The 22907-nt window shown below is 42.9% G+C and overlaps 1 protein-coding gene across 2 annotated transcripts in view; it reads right to left on the bottom strand.

Moving 5' to 3' along the window:
* PDE4D (phosphodiesterase 4D) overlaps nucleotides 1-22907 on the bottom strand; it is a 574358-nt gene that overhangs the window by 477530 nt on the left and 73921 nt on the right. Inside the window, exon 1 of one of the 2 annotated variants that reach the window (XM_063128045.1) lies at nucleotides 9605-9873. The exons of the other annotated variant lie outside the window; for it this stretch is intronic. Coding sequence (XP_062984115.1) covers nucleotides 9605-9873 — 269 coding nt within the window. Of the gene's footprint in view, nucleotides 1-9604; nucleotides 9874-22907 lie in introns of those variants that run through there. 2 annotated transcript variants of the gene reach the window in all.

Below are 22907 nucleotides of genomic sequence, written 5' to 3'. Positions count from 1 at the left end.
TCTGCCTTGCCCCAGCAGTGAACAAGACTTCAGGCAGGTAAGGCAGTTTTTCTGGTATAGACTTCGCACGTATAACCAGCCCCAACTGTTATGATACAGGGCACGGGAAAAGAGAGAGCTTGGTTTATTATTCTAATGCTCATACATCTAAACTTAGATTCTAGTCACATGGCTGTAAGGATAGATGAGAATTTCATTACAGCATTTTTATAAGAACTTACTTATTTACAGGCCCGGCACAAGGCAGGAACCACTGCACCATCGCCTTCCCACCACAGCCGCCCTCACCATCCCACATCTCCCCACTGCGATGCACCTCCCGATCCTGCCGGCCCGTGCGCTGCCTATAAGGTCTTTCTGCCTTCAGGAGCTGCACGGTGCCTGTGCATCTGGCAAACTACTATGAGAGATCCAATGAGATTTCTCGCACAGCTACTGAAAACAGAAAGACCTTACAGGCAGCGCACGGGCCCACGCTAGGGCCCAGCTGGCTAGCAGGGCCAGGAGGCAAGGCAGGGAGAGGCATAGGGAGGCGGTGTGTGGCAAGTTGGAGGGGTGAGGGAGCGGCTGCTGCTTCAAGGTCCTGTCAGCTGCCTGTACGGCCAGCCACACAGGTGGCCAGCAGGAACAAGCAGCGGCAGACTCTTTGGAAGGGGAGAACACCACTTTTCCCATCCTCCACTGCATGCTGCGCCCACTTCCTACCATTTCATGATAGGGCCAGCCCTGTTTCTTCCTATTTGAGATGGAAAGAATGTGAGACTTAGAAGGTTCAAATGTGGGAGAACCCAAAACTTACTGATTCACCCTGGCCCAAGGCTTTGAGCTTCTGGCTCTTAGAAGTCTGGCTTTGAAACCTGGTATATTCAACCATGATAGTCCTTAATTAGGGTTACCACTTTCTTTTTTGACAGGCTCCTTATTGTTAAAAGCTATATGGCAGGCAGGTACAATATAGTCCTTTCTGAAGAAACAACCTGCACCTATTGAATTTGGGCTGTCCAGATGGGTGAGAATTTCATTTCGATTCTCTTTTGATAAGAATTTTCCAAAATTCAGAAATTTCTTCTTGTTCAAGTCAGAAAGAACTTAGGATCTAAATAAATAAATACATAAATAAAAATTCTAAGGTGAAATCGAGAGATTCATCCACCCCCACATGGACACGGGGGTGTTATGGGGCTAAGGTTCAAAAGGATGGGTATGGCCCACTCTGGTTTTGGTTTCCAGTGCATGTTGGGGGTGCTAGAAAAAGAGTATTGTCCAAAGCATACAAGAGCTGTGCCATAGACTATGAGCTGGTACATTCAATGAGCTGTGAATGACGTGTATTTATTTTATTTTATTTGTTGCTTTTATATTTATAACCACTCCACCACACTGGCTCTCATGCTGAGAGGCAGAGGCTATCCTATATACGAATTGCAAAACCATTTTCCAAGTGTAGATCCTTATGCAACCAGTATTATCAAGAGGGGAGGTATCAGCAGGATCAGAATTAAACCTAAGATTGGGGGGACCCCAAAACCATCCCAGTTAGGACTGAGTATGCTCATAAGAATGTCAAGTTCTCATTTGCTCCCATCAGGTTTGCATCAGTATTGTGGTTAGAGGCAAACGGGCCCAAGTAATCAGTGGAAAAGGACCATTCCTACTAATTGCAAAACGATGTGACTAAGAACTCCCATGCATTGTCTGTGACTCATTAGCAACAACCTACAACATGATTTTCCAAGTTGCAGCTTCTGCTGTCTTGCATTCAGCAACAAAAGGGAAATTCTGCTCCTGTTTACAAGGAAGCCTTTGAAATATTTTGTTTGTTTGTTCAAACTGCTTTATTTGAAGACTTTTTTTCAGTTACGAAAGAGCAATGCGTCAAACCAACATTTCATTAACCATTCAAACTTAACCACGGATTTAAGTATTCTCTTTTAAGAGCTACCAGAGATCAAATACCTTGAAAATATGATACACAATATAACAAATGTTCATCAACTTCCTCAATGTCTTTTAAAATCATTATAGTTGTTGTTACATTTACAGTATAACCACCTTTTCCCTGCTTGCAAGGAACCCTAGACAGCTTACACGATTATCCTCCTCTCCATGCTGTTGTGTGCAAAAAAAAAATTGGTGCAGAAAACACATTGCAAGCTCAGAAATGTATGGACTTCAACTGAAGATTGCATCTGGGGCCAAGTTCAGTCCAGGAGGTGTGAACTGGGTAAGTCCTGATCAAAAATGAACTGAAGTGAATTTCTCATGCATCCTGTCATTGTTACCCACCAATTCAAACCAAATTGGTAAGCTGAAGAATCAATTTCCGCCCAACTTCCACTCCCAGTAAATTTGAAAACAGTGCATTTAAGTACATTTAGACCCCAGACTTAATGGTCTTAAAAGGGTTGGGGTGGCTGGCTTTAGTTGGCCATGTCTATCACTTCAGTTGAGAAGCACACAGCCAGTATTTCTCTTCTCCCTCCAGTCACCTTCACCGCACTGCCATTCCAGCTGTTCCAACTGCTTTTACATGTCTGATCTGTTACAGCAAAGCAAACAAACCAAGACATGCTCAGAGGATGTGCAGATTCACATTTTCAGCTCACTTCAATCGGGGCACCATCGTGAATACATAAAATGGAATTTGTGTCTGCTGCCCTTGATGCTAAACACATTTGCTTGAGGACAAGCACCATTTTGTTATATGAAAGGGTAACATTTTTTGACATAAAAATAATAAAAATGAGTATCTGTGCCTATGTACATGCCTGACTGGCTGCCCCCAGAGTATAAAATGGTTTTAAAATTAAGAAGAAAGGAAGGATAGTGCAATGAGCAGCAGTAGGGTGACCATATGGAAAGGAGGACAGGGCTCCTGTATCTTTAACAGTTGTATTGAAAAGGGAACTTCAGCAGATGTCATTTGTATATAGGGAGAACCTGGTGGAATTTCCTCTTCATCACAACAGTTAAAGCTGCAGGTGCCCTGCCCTCTTTTAAATCTGGTCACTCTAGTATAGCTCCTGCAGCTTTAACTCTTGTGATGAAGAGGAAATTTCACCAGGTTCTCCATATATACAAATGACACCTGCTGAAATTCCCCTTTCTATGCAACTGTTAAAGATATAGAAGCCCTGTCCTCCTTTTCATATGGTCACCCTAAGCAGCAGCATTCCCCCAATGGGCCCAGGCAGGCTTCAGTCAGCCTAAGTGCTCATACTGGGTCTCTTTGGCACTGCCTCCACTGGTTGTGATAATTTGGGGTCCCCACGTTGCAGGGCCCTGGTCTTTGGCCCCCATGTCCAGCCCTACCTGGACCAGTGTTTGAGAACATCCAACTCACTCATTTATTGCTTCTGGCATGTTGCATTCAGCATTCCAGCTTCACGCCAGGTATGCTAACCTTGACGTTTGCAACCTGCTCAAAATGCGATTGCTTAACTGACTCCATGGTAAAACGTGCTCAGAATGAAACATGAGCTTCTGTTCTGGGCTTGTTATACAGCAGACCTAGCATCTGTCAATGGAATATTACCTCTGGCATCACTAGCAACGAGCATCATTCCTTCCCTATACGTTGCCCACATCATTTTGTGAACGTTGATTTTAAAACATTAACTTTCAATATATTTGTCTTCCTTCTTTTAAAGTCAACTACTTGCTGCCTATCACATTAATCTAAAGTGGGAGGAGGAGAGAGAAAGAGAACATACACACAAACCTAGGGTGACCATATGGAAAGGAGGACAGGGCTTCTGTATCTTTAACAGTTGTATTGAAAAGGGAATTTCAGCAGATGTCATTTGTATATATGGGGAACCTGGTGAAATTTCCTCTTCATCACACCAGTTAAAGCTGCAGGTGCCCTGCCCTCCTTTAAATCTGGTCACCCTAGTATAGCTCCTGCAGCTTTAACTGTTGTGATGAAGAGGGAATTTCACCAGGACCTCCATATATACAAATGACACCTGCTGAAATTCCCTTTTCTGTTAAAGATACAGGAGCCCTGTCCTCCTTTTCATATGGTCACCCTACACAAACCTATTTCCTTGATGTCCTCCTTATAAGTCTAGGGATGAACTAATATTACAATTTTGGCTTCTCTCCATTTCTCTTTTTCCCCTAATCTTACATTTGATTTGACTGGAGATTTTTTAAAAGTTTGCATGCAAATATGTATGTATTTTTGTCCACTTCTCCTAATACGTGCATTTTGTGTGCAATGTTGCCTAATATCTACATTTCGGAAAACAATTTTCCAAATAGTAGAATGCATTTTTAGAACATTATTGTCACTAATATACACAGTTCCCCCTAATATAAGCATTTTGTATGCATATTTTTTAAATAATAATAATAATGGAGGATTCCATTGTAAAATTCAAGGAAGTGTGAAATTTCAAGGATAATGGAGTATCTGTTCATGTGTTGGTTCAAAATTATGAAATTAGGTGCATTTCTCCCACATCCCTAGTTGGGCCATTATGGGAAGCAAGATAATGGACTAGATCAACCTTTGGTCTGACCCCCCATATTTATTTATTTATTACATTTCTATACCGCCCAATAGCCAGAGCTCTCTGGGCGGTTCACAAAAATCTTTGGAATCTTTGGAACCCAGGCTATGGACCCCAAATGTGGGAAGAACAGCATGGAGCAGCTTTGAGGAGGACATGTGTCCTTGAGCCATCAGAATTCAGCTGAGGACTTTCAACTTAATCCAGCATTTCTTTTAAATACCTCTGAAGAGGCAGCTTCCAACACAGTAAAACAATCCAACTAACAGTAAAGTAAATTTCTTCCAAAACCTATCATTGACAAAAACAATCATATCAACAGCAGCAGCAGCAATAAAGGGCCATTATACCAGTTCAGCAGGCTTAGGTCTAAGGGAAATGTTTTATGTCTTAATTCAGATGTAATGGACGGGAATAAATGGCTTTCAGAATCTCCTTCCATCTACTCTTAACACGTTCATAAATGCAGTCACAGTCACACTTCACAGAAAGGTTTTTGCACACTATTGCAAAAGTTAAGAACATTAGGACATAACAACAGAAGAAGAGCCATGCTGGATCAGACCAAGGGTTCATCTAGTCCAGCATGCTGTTCACATAGTGGTCAACCAGCTGCCCATGGGAAACCCACAAGCAGGACATGAGTGCAACACACCCTCCTACCCATGTTCCCCAGCAACTAGTGTACACAGGCATAGTGCCTCTGATACTAGAGGTAGCATAGAGCCATCAAGACAAATCCATTGCAATAATGCTCTGGTGCATTTGTTGGTGTATGTGAAAGATTTGATCCTGCATTGCCTGTTCCCAACCAGCCACAGGCATGAAACCAGTACATAGACATTTCAATGAGCTTGGGCACCATGCAGTCAATGGTGAAATCCCAATGATATGGGTCGGGATACATATGTTTTAATAAATAAATAATAAATATTTACAGGGACACAGCAGTGTCCCTGTAGTTAAGGTCGGAGAGTAGATAAAGCATTCTACCATTATAAAGGGGTAATGTGGGAGTCATTCTAACATTCATAAAATTGAAAATGTTTCACCAATCTTCCTGAAATTTTCATATGCCAGAAAGAATAGTTGGCTTTACATATCCTGAAAATTTCCAAGAAGATTGGTGAAAGATTAAGGGAAGGAGGGGAGTTTAAAGAGAGAGAAAAAACCTCTTTGAATCAAAATGGTTCTAATAATTTAGGCTGGTGATTTTTTTATCCAAAATGTTTGGAGTATTCAGCCCCTTACCCATTAATCCAGTGGTGGTGTCTTCTACCTCCTTCATTGTAGCTGGTAGAATGGCTTTTCTTTTTTAAAAATTCCCTTCGGTTGATTTTCAATTAATATTTATGCATCCTATTAGAGTTAATACAGAGGCCTTCTTCAGGGATAGCACGACACATGCTCAGTAGTGTTGCTCCCTCCCTCCTACCTCAGTTAGATTAGAATGTTGAAAATAAAATGGCTCCCTGCTTCCTCTAGCACAGATATTTCCTTAGTGGAATCTTCCATGTCTTCACAGAAGTAAGTTCCATTGAGTGTAATGGTCTTACTCCCAGGTAAGTGTGTAGAGCATTGTAGCCTTTTTATAGGGTGACCATATTTTGGAAACCAAAAAGGAGGACAACGTGGGCATCCCCAAGGGGGCATGCATAAGGTGACCATATGAAAAGGAGGACAGGGCTCCTGTATCTTCAACAGTTGCATAGAAAAAGGAATTTCAGCAGGTTTCATTTGTATATATGGGAACCTGGTGAAATTCCCTCTTCATCACAACAGATAAAAATGCAGGAGCTATACTAGAGTGACCAGATATAAAAGAGGGCAGGGCACCTGCAGCTTCAACTGCTGTGATGAAGAGGGAATTTCACCACATTCCCCATATATACAAATAACACCTGCTGAAATCCCCTTTTCTATGCAACTGTTAAAGATACAGGAGCCCTGTCCTCCTTTTCATATTGTCACCCTAGGCATGCACACCAACATGTCCAACCCTCAGGGGGGGTGCCCACCCAAACATGTCCAGCCCCCAAGGGGGCGTGTACACCCAAACATGCCCATGTTTCAGCCATGAGGGGAAACCTTTCCTTGAAATATTCCTCCTACCCACCTGCTTTCCCAGTGCAATGGGGCTCTTCTCCTGCACCCCTCCCTTCTGATCAGTTCTAAGGCTGCATAAGTAGGTCCTTCGCACTATGAAGTCAGATAGGGACTCAAGGAATAAAAATTATTTAAAAATCAAATACATTGGATTTTTTAAATAAGAAATTGCAGGGTTATAGTGGTAAGGAAGCTTAAACCCTTCACTCACAAAAAGACATGGACCCTAAATACACAGCACTTCCAGAGATAAATACAATAAAATCCACACACCCCTTCAAATTAGTGCATGGAAGTGAGACTTATTGCATGCAATAGAATTTACTTCTGAGTAGACATGTCTTGGACTGAATTGAAAATCAGGCAGCAGCAATGATCAAATGAAAAATAAAAGAACACACACAGAGTAAGCAAGTTGTTAACTGTAGTTAATTATTGTGCTGGAAATGAGAGGAAATTCTCAGTAACATCTCTCACCAGGGGCTTCATTATACAATGAGGGCCCAATGATCAGTCCAAAATCTATTCAGCTGGCCTGGACTCAATGTTTGGTAATTCATTAACTGGTAATTTTCTTTTCTCAGAATTAGGATGGAAAAAAATTTAGTTATTTTGGACTGCTTATGGGCCTTAACAAGGGATGCTACCTCATCAGTCACTGGTACCAATCCCAACCTGTCACTGGTACCAGTCCAAAGGATGCTACATCATCGGTCACTGGTACTAATCCCAATCAATCACTGGTACCAATCTCAACTGTTTATACCCTCATCTGGTAATCAGAGCTAGCTGCTAGCTGCTTTTCACTCCTCCTTGGGGTGAAAAGGCCTTACAGAAGGTGAATTCTCATGAGGAACAGGTGAGAATGCCACAGGCACCAGGTAGCCTAACCATGCAGTATGATGTAAAACAGATTTCCAGGGCAAGAGCAAATGGGTAATATCATTTGCAATCCCTTCCCATAAGCACTGGACCATGGGACATACTGACTTGCAATGATGGGAGTTGTAGTCCAACAACTTTATAGGGCAGCAGGTTGGGGAAGGGCTGCTCTAAACAAAAAAAGAGAGAAGTAGGCAGCCCTAAGTTGTTCGTCATCCGTTTTCCACAACCCCACACTCTCCTCTGCATATCATATTCTCCATCCTGTCCTCATGGTTTATCTGCTTTGGGAGAATGAGAATTTCACTTGCACTTTCTGCCTCTTTAGGGAGGATGTAGTGTTAAGGCTTGTGAGCCTTAACTCCCAATTTCCCTGCTTTTCGGTGCTTGGTTGAAAACTGTAGAGCCTTAAAGTTGTTTTGTAAACCGTAGGTTTTTTGTTTAATGAATATGTGAATGGATGTCAGCACTGAGTCTGAGGTGCTCAGCTGATCAGTGGGAGCTAGGAAACAGGAGCCAGGAATCAAGCCGTGAAGCCAAAATATGAGGCAGAGAACCACCCAAGTCAGGGATCTCAACTTATCATTGCCCAGGAACTAGAATAGATTGGTTGAGGTGAATCAATGATTAGCCTGTGTTGGTGGAGTCACTCCTATATCAGGAAACCCTTTCCTGGCTAAGGAGATACTTCCTAGTGGTTCACCACACAGAGCAACTGTGGGCAGAGCTGTGGGCTCCCTGTTCTAGCTCTGGAACATCTTGACAGTGGAGGCTGGTGGCTCCAATGTCAGTGGGGCAGTGAATCTGCTCCAAGTTTCAGTCAGAACTGTAAAGGTGTTATCCAAGGTGCTTCACAGAGCGGATTCACTGACCCACTGACATCGGAGCTGCCAACCTTCACTGACAATGGACCTTTAGATCTTGCTTTCCTTGCATCTTACACACTTTCTCTTGAGAATGCACACCATTTTTTATTGGCTTCATGCCAACTTTACACACCTAAAATCAAATTTCTGGACAGTATGCTGAGGAAGCTATGCTTTACTTAACATGCTCCCATCTCCACATTCAGTTTCCTTTCTGGGCACGCAGCCTCAGGTAGTGACACAGAGCCACGTATTCTGTAGGCTAAATTCTCATCTTCATTTATTTAAAACAATGACATTAACAGTAATACAAAACGTTCTACTTGGTGACCAACAGACATCATTCCTCATCTTCTTTCTATTGCATCAACATTTTTAATTTGTTTCTGAGAAAAAGCATTTGTGGGAAGCCTAGCCACCAAAAACGCAGAGTACGTTTTAAAAAGGGGGGGGCGTTAAAACCACCAATGCAAAAGCCAATGGATTATTCTCAGAGGTACACTCAGAGATACAAACAGTAGATTTTATCAGAATAGAGGGAACTGTAATAATCTGGCATGCTAACACTGCACAGCAGTTCATAAAACACTACAAAATATTTATACACATCTCACTTGCCTGTACACACACAAATAAACAAACTCAGATTCATAATTACACTGCAGTTAATAGGTTCTTCCATTGGCAAATGGGATGATTTCTTTCTCCCTTCTAAGGATGTAGAGATCAACTGTTTGCTCATCATCTCTTCTTCCATCTACTTTTAATGGAGAGACACTACCGAGCCAAAAACACACTCCTTAAGAGGTTATAAATCTGAGATGCTGGTCCCCTGTGCATACCCAATACAATCACTGAACTAATCATTCCATCTTTAAGACTAAGTCAAATACATTTTTTTTTTCTCAAGATCATCACTTAGGTTAAATCTGCCCAGAAAGATGAGGGACAAAAACAAATAACCTTTTAAAAAGATGAAAAAGTAAATGCAATTTTGGAAGCATTGTTGGGACCTGCTTTTTGGAAATAGCATTCCTTTCAGTCAGTTGAATATCAGAAGTAGCTTTACCATAGTAGAACTGGATCTATTGCTTCTTTTGAAGGAATGGAACCTTGCTGGGACCTACCGGAGTTTTGACTGCAAATCTTACGGAGTTTGCATGCAAAACTGTCATATTACTTCAGCATTGGAGGGAGGGGTGGTTGTGGTGATGGTTACAAGACAGTTCTTACCAGGTATGTGCCACGGTGAAGCGCCGCTGTTTCGGTATGTTGCTACTCAAAAGCATCCTGCGCAACAGCCTGGGAGAATTTCGAGGAGAAATGACTGGCGATAACTTCGGAGAAATAGACGAAGTCTTCCTGGACGTCTTGAGCTTTTCGTGCTGCAACAGGTTTTCCCTCAGGGTCTTCACCAGATCCTCATTGAGCCATGGGTTTTGACAATGCGTATTATCCACTTCAGGTACGGCCAAGGTGTCTGAACTTGTAGGCTGAGCCATGTTTCCAAAGCAACTTACATTAGCCAAGTCTCTAGAATGCAAGGTGATATTTGTTTTGGCTGCTTTGTGGTAGGGTAGGGTTGGGGGAAGTGGGGGGAAAGAATCTCTTTCACTGTTTCAGTTCTGAGGAACCGAGCGGTGCTCCAACTCCTGGTTCAGCCTACTCAGCCTTCAGCGCAGCATTGCTTGCCCTCGGAGCGTCTCCGTACAGATAATGAAACGCAAAGACAGAGAGGAGGAAAAGCCAGCTAACTCCTTCACTGAACCTATGAGGCATTGCCGCTGTGCCGGCAGCCCGCTCTGCCAAACGCCATTCACTCTTGCCAGCTAGACTTGTAAGTGAACACAGGGGGAAGGAACTGTCTGCTGCTGAGGCTGACAGAACAGCTCGGCTGCCTGTCAAACTACTGGAACTAATGCACCGCAGCTGCTTGAGTGACTCCCGATTATGTACACAAAAAGTGCCAGGAGGAGGGCTTAAACATTGGCGCGTTCATTTCGTTTGGCTATCTTTTCCAATCTGTTTATTTCTCATTCCGAAGGGCGGGGGACATGCGCTCCCCCCCTTTTTTCCACTCCAGACGTACGCACACACAAAGAGCCCCACCCCCGTTCTACGGTTCTTCACAGAAAGGGCACAGCATTTATTTATTCTTACCACGCCAGATTCGTTTACATTACAGAGTGAAACGAACCCTTCGTTTTCCCCCTGACTACCTCCTCCAATGTAATCGGGACTCAGAGGAAGCTTTGATGTGAGGAAGTTGAAATAACCACCTCAAGGGGTGGGGGATTTGGGGGGGGGAGGGTTGTGAAGGACAGACGGGTGGGAGACAGAATGGGGATGGATCCAGTTGCCTCATCTCACATAGGGTATGGTAGAATTGGGAAAGGTTCAGAAAGAAGCAACCACTTCAGTAAGGGAAATGGAGCAACTTCCCTATGAGGAAAGTCATTCGGAGTTTTTTTTTAAGTTTAGAAAGAAGACAGCTTTAACTGTAGTGATGAAGGAGGAATTTCACCAGGTGCTGCATGCATACAAATAACACTTGCTGAAATGCCCTTTTCTATACAACTGTTAAAGATCAGAGGAGATCGGGCATGTTCAAGGTAGTATGGCCGTAGGCCTGTTAAAGATACAGGAGCTCTGTCCTCCTTTTCAGATGGTCATCCAAACTTACATAGATATGTGTCCTACTTTACAGGGACAGGCCTCTATTTGAAGATGATCTCTGTTTGATGAGGTATCCAATCCAAGTCTGTTTAAAGTCAAAGAACCATAAAAAAAGAGAACAGCAGCCTTAAAGTTTAAAACTTATTATTTTACATTGGGCTTTTCTCGATATGACTATTATTGTTGCTGGTTTTATTCTTGGCATTTATTGTTTTTACTGCTATTTTACTGTGTTTACGTGTTTATCTCTTTTAATATTTTAACTGTTTTATGTATTTCATTGTTGCCAGCTGTCTTGGGAGGGCTTCTGCCCTGAAAGGTGGCCAAGAAAGATGTTATACAAATAAATAATATAAATAAATAGAAGTTGCCCATCCACAGTTACCACCTGGACAACAGACGGGCCAAGCACACGGGTCACCTGGTCCCAGTTTTCTCCACTAAGGCGAGATGTATTATAGTCCTATTAAAATTTGCACCTATATTAGCTATATGCAAATATTTTGCAAATTGGTAACCCCTTTTTTGGGTGATACCATTCCTCTTTTTTCCCCAAGGCATGAGAGGCCACCCTACTCAGATTGTTTTAAAAATGGATTAGACCAACTGGAAGTAGGTCTAATTTAGCCATGCTAGCTTAATGGAACCTCCATCTTCAGAGACAGTATGTTGCTTTATAGGGTGACCATATGGAAAGGAGGACAGGGCTCCTGTATCTTTCAGTTGTAGAGAAAAGGGAATTTCTGCAAGTGTCATTTGTATGCATGCAGCAGCTGGTGAAATTTCCTCTTCATCACAACAGTTAAAGCTGGAGGAGCCCTGTCCTCTTTTGTAACTGGTCATTCTAGTATAGCTCCTGAGGCTTTGTTTTGATGAAGAGAGAATTTCACCAGCTGCTGCATGCATACAAATGACACCTGCAGAAATTCCCTTTTCTCTGCAACTGAAAGATACAGGAGCCCTGTCCTCTTTTCCATGTGATCACCCTATTGCTATAGGCTGGAGAACAACAATAGACAACGAAGCCCCTATCTATGGGCTTCCTGGAGGGATTTGACTGAACACTTTGGAAAGCAGGATGGTGCACTAGATACATCTTATCCATTAATTACTACATTTTTATCCTGTCTTTTTTCCTCTTGCAAGGAACCCAAGGCAGTTAATAGAGCTCCATCACACCAGTGTTTTTATCACACTTTCATCCTGCCTTGTTTACCGTTTTGCCCCGTAACCCTCCCTGTCCTATTTTCTGTGTTTTTCTGGGGCGGGGAAAGTGCGGTATTTTTTCTCCATGTGGGATAAAACCGCCCTTGTATCCCTGTGTATTGCCGTCCTCTTACTCTGTCACAGAACATCCCTTCTTGGGAACATGTGTGTTGAAGGATGGTCTTGCTGACAAAAGAGGGGGGCAGGGTGCCTCCAGTACACCAAGTTGGTTGAATGGCCTTTCACTTCTCCAACCACTCTCTCGTTGCTCTATCATCTTAACCATTTAAACTCCCATCTCTTTTTTTGCCCGCTGTACGAGGTGCCCAGCCGATGAAACACGAAATCCCTAAACTTTAGACAACAAACTAAAGTTGGGGGAGTGGAAGGCACCCACATCGTTCAGAATTTCCAAAAAACCACAAGAACCAATGAACTGGAGGGGAAAGGACAAGAAGTTGGGTGGGGCAGCGATACCAAGAAGTGTGAGCCAGCGCGGGTGAGAAGGTAAACAAGGTGAAATAGCACAACAACGCATGAAATGGAGGTAGAAATCACGGATGCATGCCAGGAAAATAAAGTAGGTGTGATGGAGGTCAGATAGCCTTCCCCTTCTCCATTCATCCTCAACACAACCCTATGAGGTAGGATGGGATGAGAGTTAGTGACTGGCCCAAAGACATCCAGTGAGTGTCATGGCCAGGTGGGGACTAGAACCTGGATCTTCTGAGTCCTAGTCCAACACTCTAACCACTCCACCACACTGGTTCTCGTCTTTCATCCGTTCTTCTTGTATTCTCATCTGGCCCATGAGGTAAAATCCACTGGGAAGCTTTCTAGCACAAACCCACTCAGAATAAAAAGGGAGCAGAGGAAAAGCACTATAGATTGTACAACTCAGGCACCAAAGTATCTTTTGCCAGCCCTCTAAAAAAACACAAAACAAAAAGCAGTGAGTCTCGCTGTGGCTCACAATGCAACATAAAAGCTAGTATGCCAAATACAAGACATCTAATTAGATACTGCTAATTCCCAAGCTGGTGGCTTCCCGTTCACATTAACTATTTCTTAAAAGTTACAGTTATTGTTTTAAAATGGCTCAGAGTAATTGAGTTAATGTAATCACTGTGTCTCTTGCTCTTTAAGATTGTTATTAGATCTCATTCTGAACCATCTCTACTCAAAGATCCATCTTTGCTCAAAGCAATTATATAAAGGCCACTCTTCAGTTGCATGGGGGGGGAGGAGTCTGATTTTTAGATTTTTGGATGGATGACTACATTTTCTATAAATAGTCTAAATTTAATTTTTGGTTTTCGTTTCTTTGAAACTGTACCTGGTGGCTGTCACCACAGTGCCGAGTTGGTGCCACTCTGCCACCAAACCCCACAGAATCGCTGCTGTGGGGTGGCAGAAAGTTATTTGCACAAAGGGAGGTAGCGCAGGCTTACTGGCAGTCAGTAGGCCTGCCCCCTCCCTCTCCTGCAGCTTCCAGCGACCAATGAAAGATTGGCTTCTTCCCAGGAAAGCCCCCTGGTTCAGCGCTTGAGAGAGGACAGATGGGGAAGAGCTCACCTGGCCAGGAAAAAATGGGCTAAATCCCTTACTTTTCTGTTGCGGGTCTTCAGCTCTTTTCCTTGAGGTGGCTCCAAATTGGCAGCTGCATCATATAGCCAATGCAGTGTCGATTCATAGCCACTCCAGGGTGGCTTAATGATATTAAGACAGCCCTCCAATGTTGCTTTGCTACCTAGGAAGGGGACACACATCTATAAACAGCATTAATTTCCTCTGAGGAGGATGCAAAGGAAGACAACAATGAGCTTACAATTCTGATTGATTAAACTTCAGCATATATAACAGGTTCTCATTTCAAGCTCCATCACACCTGGGGGAAAAAACGCTGGCTACCATGGCTTGTCTGCTCCTGGTTTCATCGCACCTGGGGGGAAAACGCTGGCTACCGTGGCTTGTCTGCTCCTGGTTTCATCGCTCAGTTACTTCCTGTTTGAAAACAGGAAGTAAACAAGGAGCACGAGGCCCATTCAGTCGGGCATTGTAATCATGCTGCTTCTCCCACACACAGCAGGAGAGAGCAGCAACTGGACTTTTTGTAGTTTTTCTTGCGGCACAAGGAAGGCCAGAGGGAGCAGAAGGCATGCGAGAGGCAGATGACATCATGTGAGGGACCTGTGAAAAATCCGTGAGTGCCCAGTAACGAGCATGCAACAAAATACTCATTGGATGGAGCTCTTCATCCATGAAAAGCTCTGTTTATTAGCAATATGTTGTCGTAGTAGCATCAACTGCAGCATTGATATAGCACTTTTCATTCATGAAAAGGCTGCATTTACCTTCACCAAAAGCTGTAGGGGATCCTATCCCAGTTCTCCTGGCATCACATCTAGTTTGGCTCTCTGTGTGCTGAGCTTTCTTCCAACAATTATTTATTGGTCAGAATGAACTTGTCAGCCAGGTAAACGCAATGACAACAACCACCAGCCAAAAATAAGTACTCTTGATTTAATCTGGACAGAGTTAACCACATGTCTGTAACAATCTCTTTTTGAAACTAAGGGATTTCAAAGTACTTAGTTTAGGACGATTATTATTATTATTATTATTATTATTATTATTATTATTATTATTATCATCATCATCATCATTATTTGCAACAAAAAATTGCAGCGCATCCTTACCGAACAGGAATACTCCTGTTCAGGGTTCCTGCCAGTCAGCCATGTCCTCCTCCAGAATCCTAGAAGCTTTAAGGGCCTGAAGCAAGGCATTCCACTCCTCCCACGCCCCCACCCAGTATTCTGTTTTTATTTTCCAACTGAGGCTCAACTTTCTGTGGCTATTGAGCATGTTCAGTCTATACTGGGCTGTTTGGGATGGGAGTTGCCCCCTTAGGTTTTTTTTAAAAAAAAACATATTTTTTTCTACTTCTGTAAACTCTGAGGTTCCCCAAACATGCTGACACTTCCTCTTGTTTTTATTTTTCAGTGACCTTGTTTTGACTCCATTTCTGTTGGCACTCTTCACTTATTATTATTGTTATTGTTATTATATTATCCCCACGTTTCTACACAGCTCTTTAATCCTCTTAATATTTTTCAGCGTCATATACCTGGAAATCCTCTCAAAAGCCTATGCACAGTGCACATACAGCTGTTCTCAGACTGTAGTAAACCATACAGTCAGTGCAATTCTCTGTATGACTCCTCAGAAGTAAATCCAATAGAATTTAGTAAGATTTGCTCCCAGGTAAGTGTGCAAAGGATTTCAGCCTCAGCCATGCTTACTTTGAGAGAACATGCACACATTGTTATTTAATAAGGCCCAGACTCTACTTCCTGCCTGTTTGTTGCCATTTGATATAATATTTTTATTATTAACAGCTGTACAAAAATAAGGCATAAAAATACAGGTATTATAACACGACACGTATTGTGCAAGATGCAAAGCACTATACTCAAGTAATTAAAAGTATACCCAAGTACTTAAAAAGGCAAAAAATAGAGTTTGGAAAGTAATTGCCTTGAAAATCGACCTCTCATTCTTGGATGAATAAAATTCAGTTCTCAGCAAATTTATCTGTGGCTGCTGCTTCTTTCGGATGTTTATAATAAGCCTCTCTTGTTTCTTGTTGAGCCTACGGTTCCTGAAGTGGTTTGGTTGGAAGCAAATCACTAGTGAGTCACAAAAGCCTGGTTACCAAGCCAATGGCAAGCAAATGCTGTTGCTAAGGCAGCACAAGAGGCTTTCATCTGGATTCTATGAACTACGAGCTTAGCAACTCCTGCAGGATCCAGGGGTGGCCCAACCACTGGACCCCACCAGTGTCTCTAGCAGATGCAAGTTAGAAATGGGCTCTCCTTTGGACCCCTCACAAAGCATCCCCGTGGCCTTCCCAGCACCTTACAGGAGCTGGATCTTCCTTTAATGGCAGAAATGAAAGGACGTGTGTACCACTCTAGGTAGAGCAGCTAGACAAAGGAACTGGCTGTACTAGCCTTCCAAAATAAATGAGAAAATATTCTCTAGTGCCTGAAAAAAACCCACTTTTATTAGGCCTGGCACATTATGGAGCATTTAAGGAACATTTTAAGACAGAAGAAGGAGCATTTAAGGAGCACTTCTCCAAAACTGAATTTGGCTCTTAGACTGGAAGAGGTTTGACACCCCATTGCACACATTTGTAGAGAAAATGATGTTCACTTGTGACAGGGGGCAACAATTTATGGCAGTCCTTACACATGTGCCATTCACTATGTGAACCAGGTAAGTGTGGCCCAAACCATATCAATAATGTCACGTAGTTTGGCCGACATTTATGTGATCTGCATGGTGAATGGCATGTACGTAAAGTACCAAACGAGTCAACAGATCCACAATTGTAGTAAAAAGTAGGTGAAACCCAAGCTAGAAATATGTTTTATATACTAAAAATGTAGGTGCATGTACAGCAAACTAAATGTGCTGTGAGAAGTGAAAGCGCAGGACCATTCATGTCTTGAAAGTCATGAAGGTTTGAAGCCTACATAGGCAAGGTAATAAAGTCAAACATTAGAGGCCTGGTGATTTTCTATTGGGAGGGGTATCCCTGAGAAGAGTACTTTCATTTCTCTAGGTAAGTTTAATTTCTTCAAGAATGAAACAGTACTTTCAGTTTTGGGGAAAGAGAGGATAAAAGGAGAGAGCCAGCCAGAAAGAGAGCCAGGGAAGACCAGAGCCAGAGAAAGACCAGACCATTCAAAAGAAACAGAAAGATGCAGCTTGGAGAAATGTAGGTGCAGCTTAGGGTAAAAGAACTTGAGTTTTTGCAACTTTTACTTTTTTAATGCTTTTGTATCACTCAGCTCTATTGGCTAAGTACCTTTAGTTTAATTTGGTTGTTTTACTTTGCTAGTAAACTGTTATGTTAAACTTGAAGTGTCTGGAGTGTCACTCATCTCACATCTACAGCCTAAACCCCATATTACTGGGAAGGGGAAGGTAAAAAGAAGAAAATTCGGACAAAGATCCTTAAAGAGTTGCTCAGGGGTCCAGGTCATAAAAGGAACACTGACAAAAGTCCAGCCAAGTGTGGTAACATCCACTGTTGTGAACTCCCCTGCACCCTGTTTGTTGGGCACTCGTCACTTTCCCGCCCCTGGCAGGTGAGCAAGTCGAGCCACCCAGCAGTCCACAGGAGTTCAGGGAGAGCTTGAGGTTTTCTGGCCCTGCTTGTTAGGTAGAAATGCTTCCTTGTCCCTGAAGGGGCCCCTTCAGAGAGAAAGAAACCCTTGCATCAAACCTATGCGGCAGAGTCTTGCTATTTACTGTTTTACTCTGTACAGCACCATGTACATTGATGGTGCTATATAAATAAATAATAATAATAAATAATACTTGGAATAGGGGGAGAAGGGAGGGACACTCTGCTCTCCTCCTCTCGTCTTGGCTACTGTGGTGGTGGTGGTGGTGGCTGCAGTGGTGAAGACAGGCCCTCGCTGTTTTATCTCAGTGCCTACTTCAAACACTGACATAAAACAACTGGGGCCTGTCCCTGCCACCACAGCCACCATTTAGCAGGGTTTGCAGTGGGAGAGGGAAGCACCTCCCCTCTCCCCTTCTGAACCCTGATACTGCAGTGATGGGGACAGGCCGGTCATTTTATGTAAGTGTCCCTGTTGCCACAGCCACTACCACAGTAACAAGGATGGAGAAGGATAGGAGAGGTGCTTCCCTCTCCACCTCATGTTCTCGCTATGTGGCGGGGTAGTGCCACTATGTGGTAGTGGCGGGGACGGGCAGCTTGGCTAGGGAGCGTGCTGAGTCGGGCAAGCGTGGGCAGCCACCAACTGGTGTCCGGGGGCCAAGATGGCAATTTCTAACTGAGCTTCAAGTCCCAGCCAGATGCCCACACCATCCCTAAAAACAATTAAATGTAAGAAACTCTATGTAAACAAGAACAGATTGCCCGGGAAATTTAGTTTGGTGTACACGTGCCTGCTCTTTTAAAATATAAAACATATTCTCAGCCTGGGTTTCATCTGCTTTTTGCTACAATTGGGGGGGAGGAGGCATTGATTTGTGTGGTGGTTGCTATTTAACAATTCCCCTCAGACATATGTAAGGTCTGCCATAAATTGTTGCTAACTATCACAAGCGGGCACCATTTTTGAACTGCTGAGCACTATAAAGGTGTACAACAGGGATGTCAGTCCTTCTTCCAGTCCAAGAGACAAATTCAATTTTGGAGAAGCTCTTGGGGGAGGGGCCGCATTCCAGTGGTGGGTGGAGCCAAAAGCAAAAAAGGGGCAGGACCAAAAATACTTTAGCTTAAAGCTCTTTCTGCTAGCAACTCAGCATTTGGGGTGGTGTTTCAATCTTTGAGAATGGAGGGGGGGGGGGAAACTGCACAAAAGCCAGGAAAGTACCAAATAATTAGCAGTAGAAGGAAAGGGGGCATAATATGGCTAGGTTAGAACCCCAGATGGGCCTGATCTGTCCCACAGACCTCAGCTTCAACACCCCTACTGGACAACTGTGTTTCCAACCAACCAAGCAGCAACAATTATATTTTTGGGACCTTGAGGCCATGTTTAAAGAGATGCTTGCATAGAAATAGGATATCTGCAACACTAGAAGTTTGCTTAGCTTCATTGAAAGGTTAGGAAGGGAAATATTATCACTGCACACTGGGAGGTTCCTGTGCAAATAGGTACTGAAATATATTTCCTCACTGGGGTTAAAAGAACACATTTCAGAATATGGAAGGAGCTTTTCCAGCCAATGTTGGATGGATGTTCCTTCATTAGCTCTATTCTATTTGCCAGAGGAAAATAGAAGAAGAAAGAAAATGGCATTTATTTGTTGTTGTTGTTGTTGTTAAAAACATCTAATAGTTATTTATTAAAAACCAACCACTAGTGTTTTTGAAAAGTCAGACAATGTTTCAATACAGTCTTTTAAAGTGCTTGGATATTTATATTATTGGTTTTTTTTTGGTTTGAGTTTTGTTTTCTTTTTGTTTTTTTGACTATATTTGGCAATTGTATTTTATGTCAACATTTCCAGCCCTGCACCATTAATCATTGCTGCTCTACCATCACAATTCTGTCGAATGGTAAACTCTGCCGAACACATAAGCCTTATCTACACTTATTTATGTCAATGCTGAAAATTTTATAACATACCATTAAACTCCCGAGCTAAATTCATTCGGAGAGCATTGAAAGGAAGAGGTTTCTGCCAGAGCTACAGATATACACAGCATCCACGCTCAGAGGAAGTGAAAGTTTAACTTGATTTTCAAGTCGTTCTAGCATTGCACAATGAGCACACAGTAATTTAAACACAGAATGTTTACCTTAGGCTCTGAAAAAAAAAATCCTTGCAATGTGATTTGCGTAGGCAACATTTTCTTATCCTGCTGTTACATACCCTTCACAAGCCAAACATGCCATGCAATGAAAATATTATTCGTTCATTGCTCCTGGAGCTTTGTGCACTCCCCACCCTCTGGGCTTCTTCTAAGGGCATAAAGAGAGAGAGATGCAAATGGCTTCCGTAAAGGCAAACATGGCTAGGTCATCAGGTCTGCTCAGCCGCTATAAAAGAAGCAACACAGAGAACCAGTGTCTGGGTTTTCTTGTTTTCCTTTTCCTCCCCCCGCCCCCCACCCTCTTGTGTCATGTCTTTTTTAGATTTTAAACCTGAGGGCATTGTTTTTATTGAACTGCAAGCTACCCAGAGAACCTTTCTACCTGAAGAATCAGTGTGGTGTAGTGGTTAGAGTGTTGGCCTAGGAGTCAGGAGATCTGGCCAGTCACACTCTCAGCCCAGCCTACCTCACAGGGTTGTTGTTGGGGGGATAAAATGGAGATGAGAAGGCTTATGTACACCACCCTGGGTTTCTTAAGGAGGAAAAGAAGTGAGATATAAAATAAATAAATAAATAAATAAATAAATAAAATGAGGTCTAAATGAACAAGCAAGCATGATCATAGCCGCTATCCTCCAAATCCACACTGCCTCAAGCTCAGTTCACACCAACACTTTCTGCTCCAGCTTCTCTATGTGAATTCCCTGCAGATGCATGTGCAGAAAGTACCACGTGGATGTCAGGTGCGTGGAGCAGACATTCCAGAGAGCTCTGAAATCTCAGCGGCACCAATGAGTAGGCATAACCCCCAAGTGGAGAGATCGCCTCAAATTGTATCTGTTTGTTGACATAGTATGATTACCAGAAAATTGCAAGGACACGAATGCCTGAAGACTATTGTGTAGTATCATTTGTTATGGGTGAATTTGTCCTGAGATATAACTGCACAATGCTATGTGTGACTAACCAGAAGGAAGACTGTTGAATGGGGGCATACTCGTAGGTAAGTTTATATAGCAGGAGTGCAGGACTCCAGGCTTGGGGGCCAGATTTGGCCCTGCAATGGTCACCAGGAAAGCTATGCCTCCTTCCTCTGACCACCAATGTTGCATAGTTTCTCAGCCTTTTTTGCCATATTCCCCCATTCTAAAAGGTTAAAATGCCTCCCCTAAGGCTTAATTATGGACCATAAGAGCTTTAAGCTACCATATGCTGTTATTTTGGCCCTATCCCTTTCACCCCTGCCCTCCTCTGGAATGCAGTTGAATGAAATTGAATTTGGCCCAAGGGCTACACCGCTGTCTCCCTTACTAACTGAAGGGCTTGAGCGCTGCAGCAGCAGCAGCAGCAGCAGCAGCAACAGCCAGGGCTGGAACTCTTCCTGGATCAAGAGATGGCATACCTCTCCATTCAGCCTTTCATGCTCTTCTAGCCAAGCCCTGATCACACCCAAAGCATGCACCCACATGAGACTTCCGTAAGCCAGCCAGTGGAGGCTCATGGCTCCCACTTTGGTGGAGCTGAGGATCCATTCTGGGTTTCAGCCTGGACCAGCCAGAACTCTGAAGGAGTTGCTGAATCTTATCCCCAGAAATGTTCAGCCCCTTGGATAGCTCCTCTAGAGTTCTGGCTGGTCCAGGCTGAAACCCAGAATGGATTCACAACCACACTGAAATCAGAGCCACCAGGCCCCTCTGAGGCCAACTGATCTTGACCATTTAACCGAGTCGCGCAAGGCTCTTCTAGGCTAGCTACACAAGATGGCACAAATCCTTCCCCAAACCAAAACAGGTGAAATACCCTATCCTAAGGCTTAGTTACTGGCAGTGCAAGCTTTAAGCTCAAGTATTCTGGTATTTTAATTAAGCCAATATATACATCAGACAAGTACAATAGATGATTGGCTTAATTACACTACATACAAATATGATATATTGGTGCAAGTGAAAGTCATAGTGCTTGTTGTAGGAACATCACAATCAACCATAGACACAACTCCAGTAAACGCTAAGCCAGCACATCAGTGAGAAGGCTTCAAGCATGACCTTCTTTCCAATATTTTAAATACAGTGAGATTTCGAAATGTGTGTGTGTGTGGGGGGGGCATATTCTAACATCTAATTCCCCAGTAGGCTGCTGAGGCAGGACAGTCCACTTCCGGGGTACTGTAATCTGTCCAAAGGCATCCATTCCATTCACAGACATTTGATGGCAATTTGCTGCTAACGAATACCTGGCAGATAGGGATGGTGTCAGCATCTGACAGGGGCTCGAGGCCCGGTGATAAATTGCCAGCTCAGTACCCTGCTTGCCCAACTTGGCATGCACCGAGTCAGGGAAGCATGCAGCCGCTTGATACCTCGCCGAGCCACCATTTTTAATAAAAATGGCAGCTCAGCTTTTTTTCGTAAAGGCCCATTTGTGCAAATGGCAGCCATAAAGGGCCCATTTACACAAGATTACAGGAATAAATGTAGTGCTTTTGCGCATGTAATCTTGCATAAATTGATGCTTTATGGCCACCATTTGAGCAAACGGGCCTTTATTAAAAAAAGTATTAATTTTACTGAAGACTCATTATTATTATTATTATTATTATTATTATTATTATTATTATTATTATTATTATGTATTTATATAGCGCCATCAATGTACATGGTGCTGTACAGAGTAAAACAATAAAATAGCAAGACCCTGCCGCATAGGCTTACATTCTAATAAAATCATAATAAAACAATAAGGAGGGGAAGAGAATGCACCAAACAGGCACAGGGTAGAGTAAAACTAACAGTATAAAAGTCGGAACAAAATCAAGTTTTAAAAGCTTTAGGAAAAAGAAAAGTTTTTAGCTGAGCTTTAAAAGCTGCGATTGAACTTGTAGTTCTCAAATGTTCTGGAAGAGCGTTCCAGGCGTAAGGGGCAGCAGAAGAAAATGGACGAAGCCGAGCAAGGAAAGTAGAGACCCTTGGGCATGTGAGAAACATGGCATCAGAGGAGCGAAGAGCACGAGCGGGGCAATAGTGTGAGATAAGAGAGGAAAGATAGGAAGGAGCTGGACAGTGAAAAGCTTTGTAGGTCAACAGGAGAAGTTTATTTTGGATTCTGAAGTGAATTGGAAGCCAAGGAAGATGTTTTTTTAATGTTTTTGATATTTTTTAATGTTTTTTATGTATTACTTCGATACTTTTATTTGTGTATTTTTATTTGGTTATTTTATTGTTGCTATCACGATTCCAAGCCTTCCCTCTGAGATGTGAGACAATAAAGAGGTCTACCGTGCAA

The sequence above is a fragment of the Elgaria multicarinata genome, chromosome 6 (assembly GCF_023053635.1).
Source record: "Elgaria multicarinata webbii isolate HBS135686 ecotype San Diego chromosome 6, rElgMul1.1.pri, whole genome shotgun sequence".
NCBI classification, from domain to species: domain Eukaryota; kingdom Metazoa; phylum Chordata; class Lepidosauria; order Squamata; family Anguidae; genus Elgaria; species Elgaria multicarinata.
Note: the sequence above shows the minus strand (reverse complement) of the source record. Positions and strands in the feature narration are given on the sequence as shown.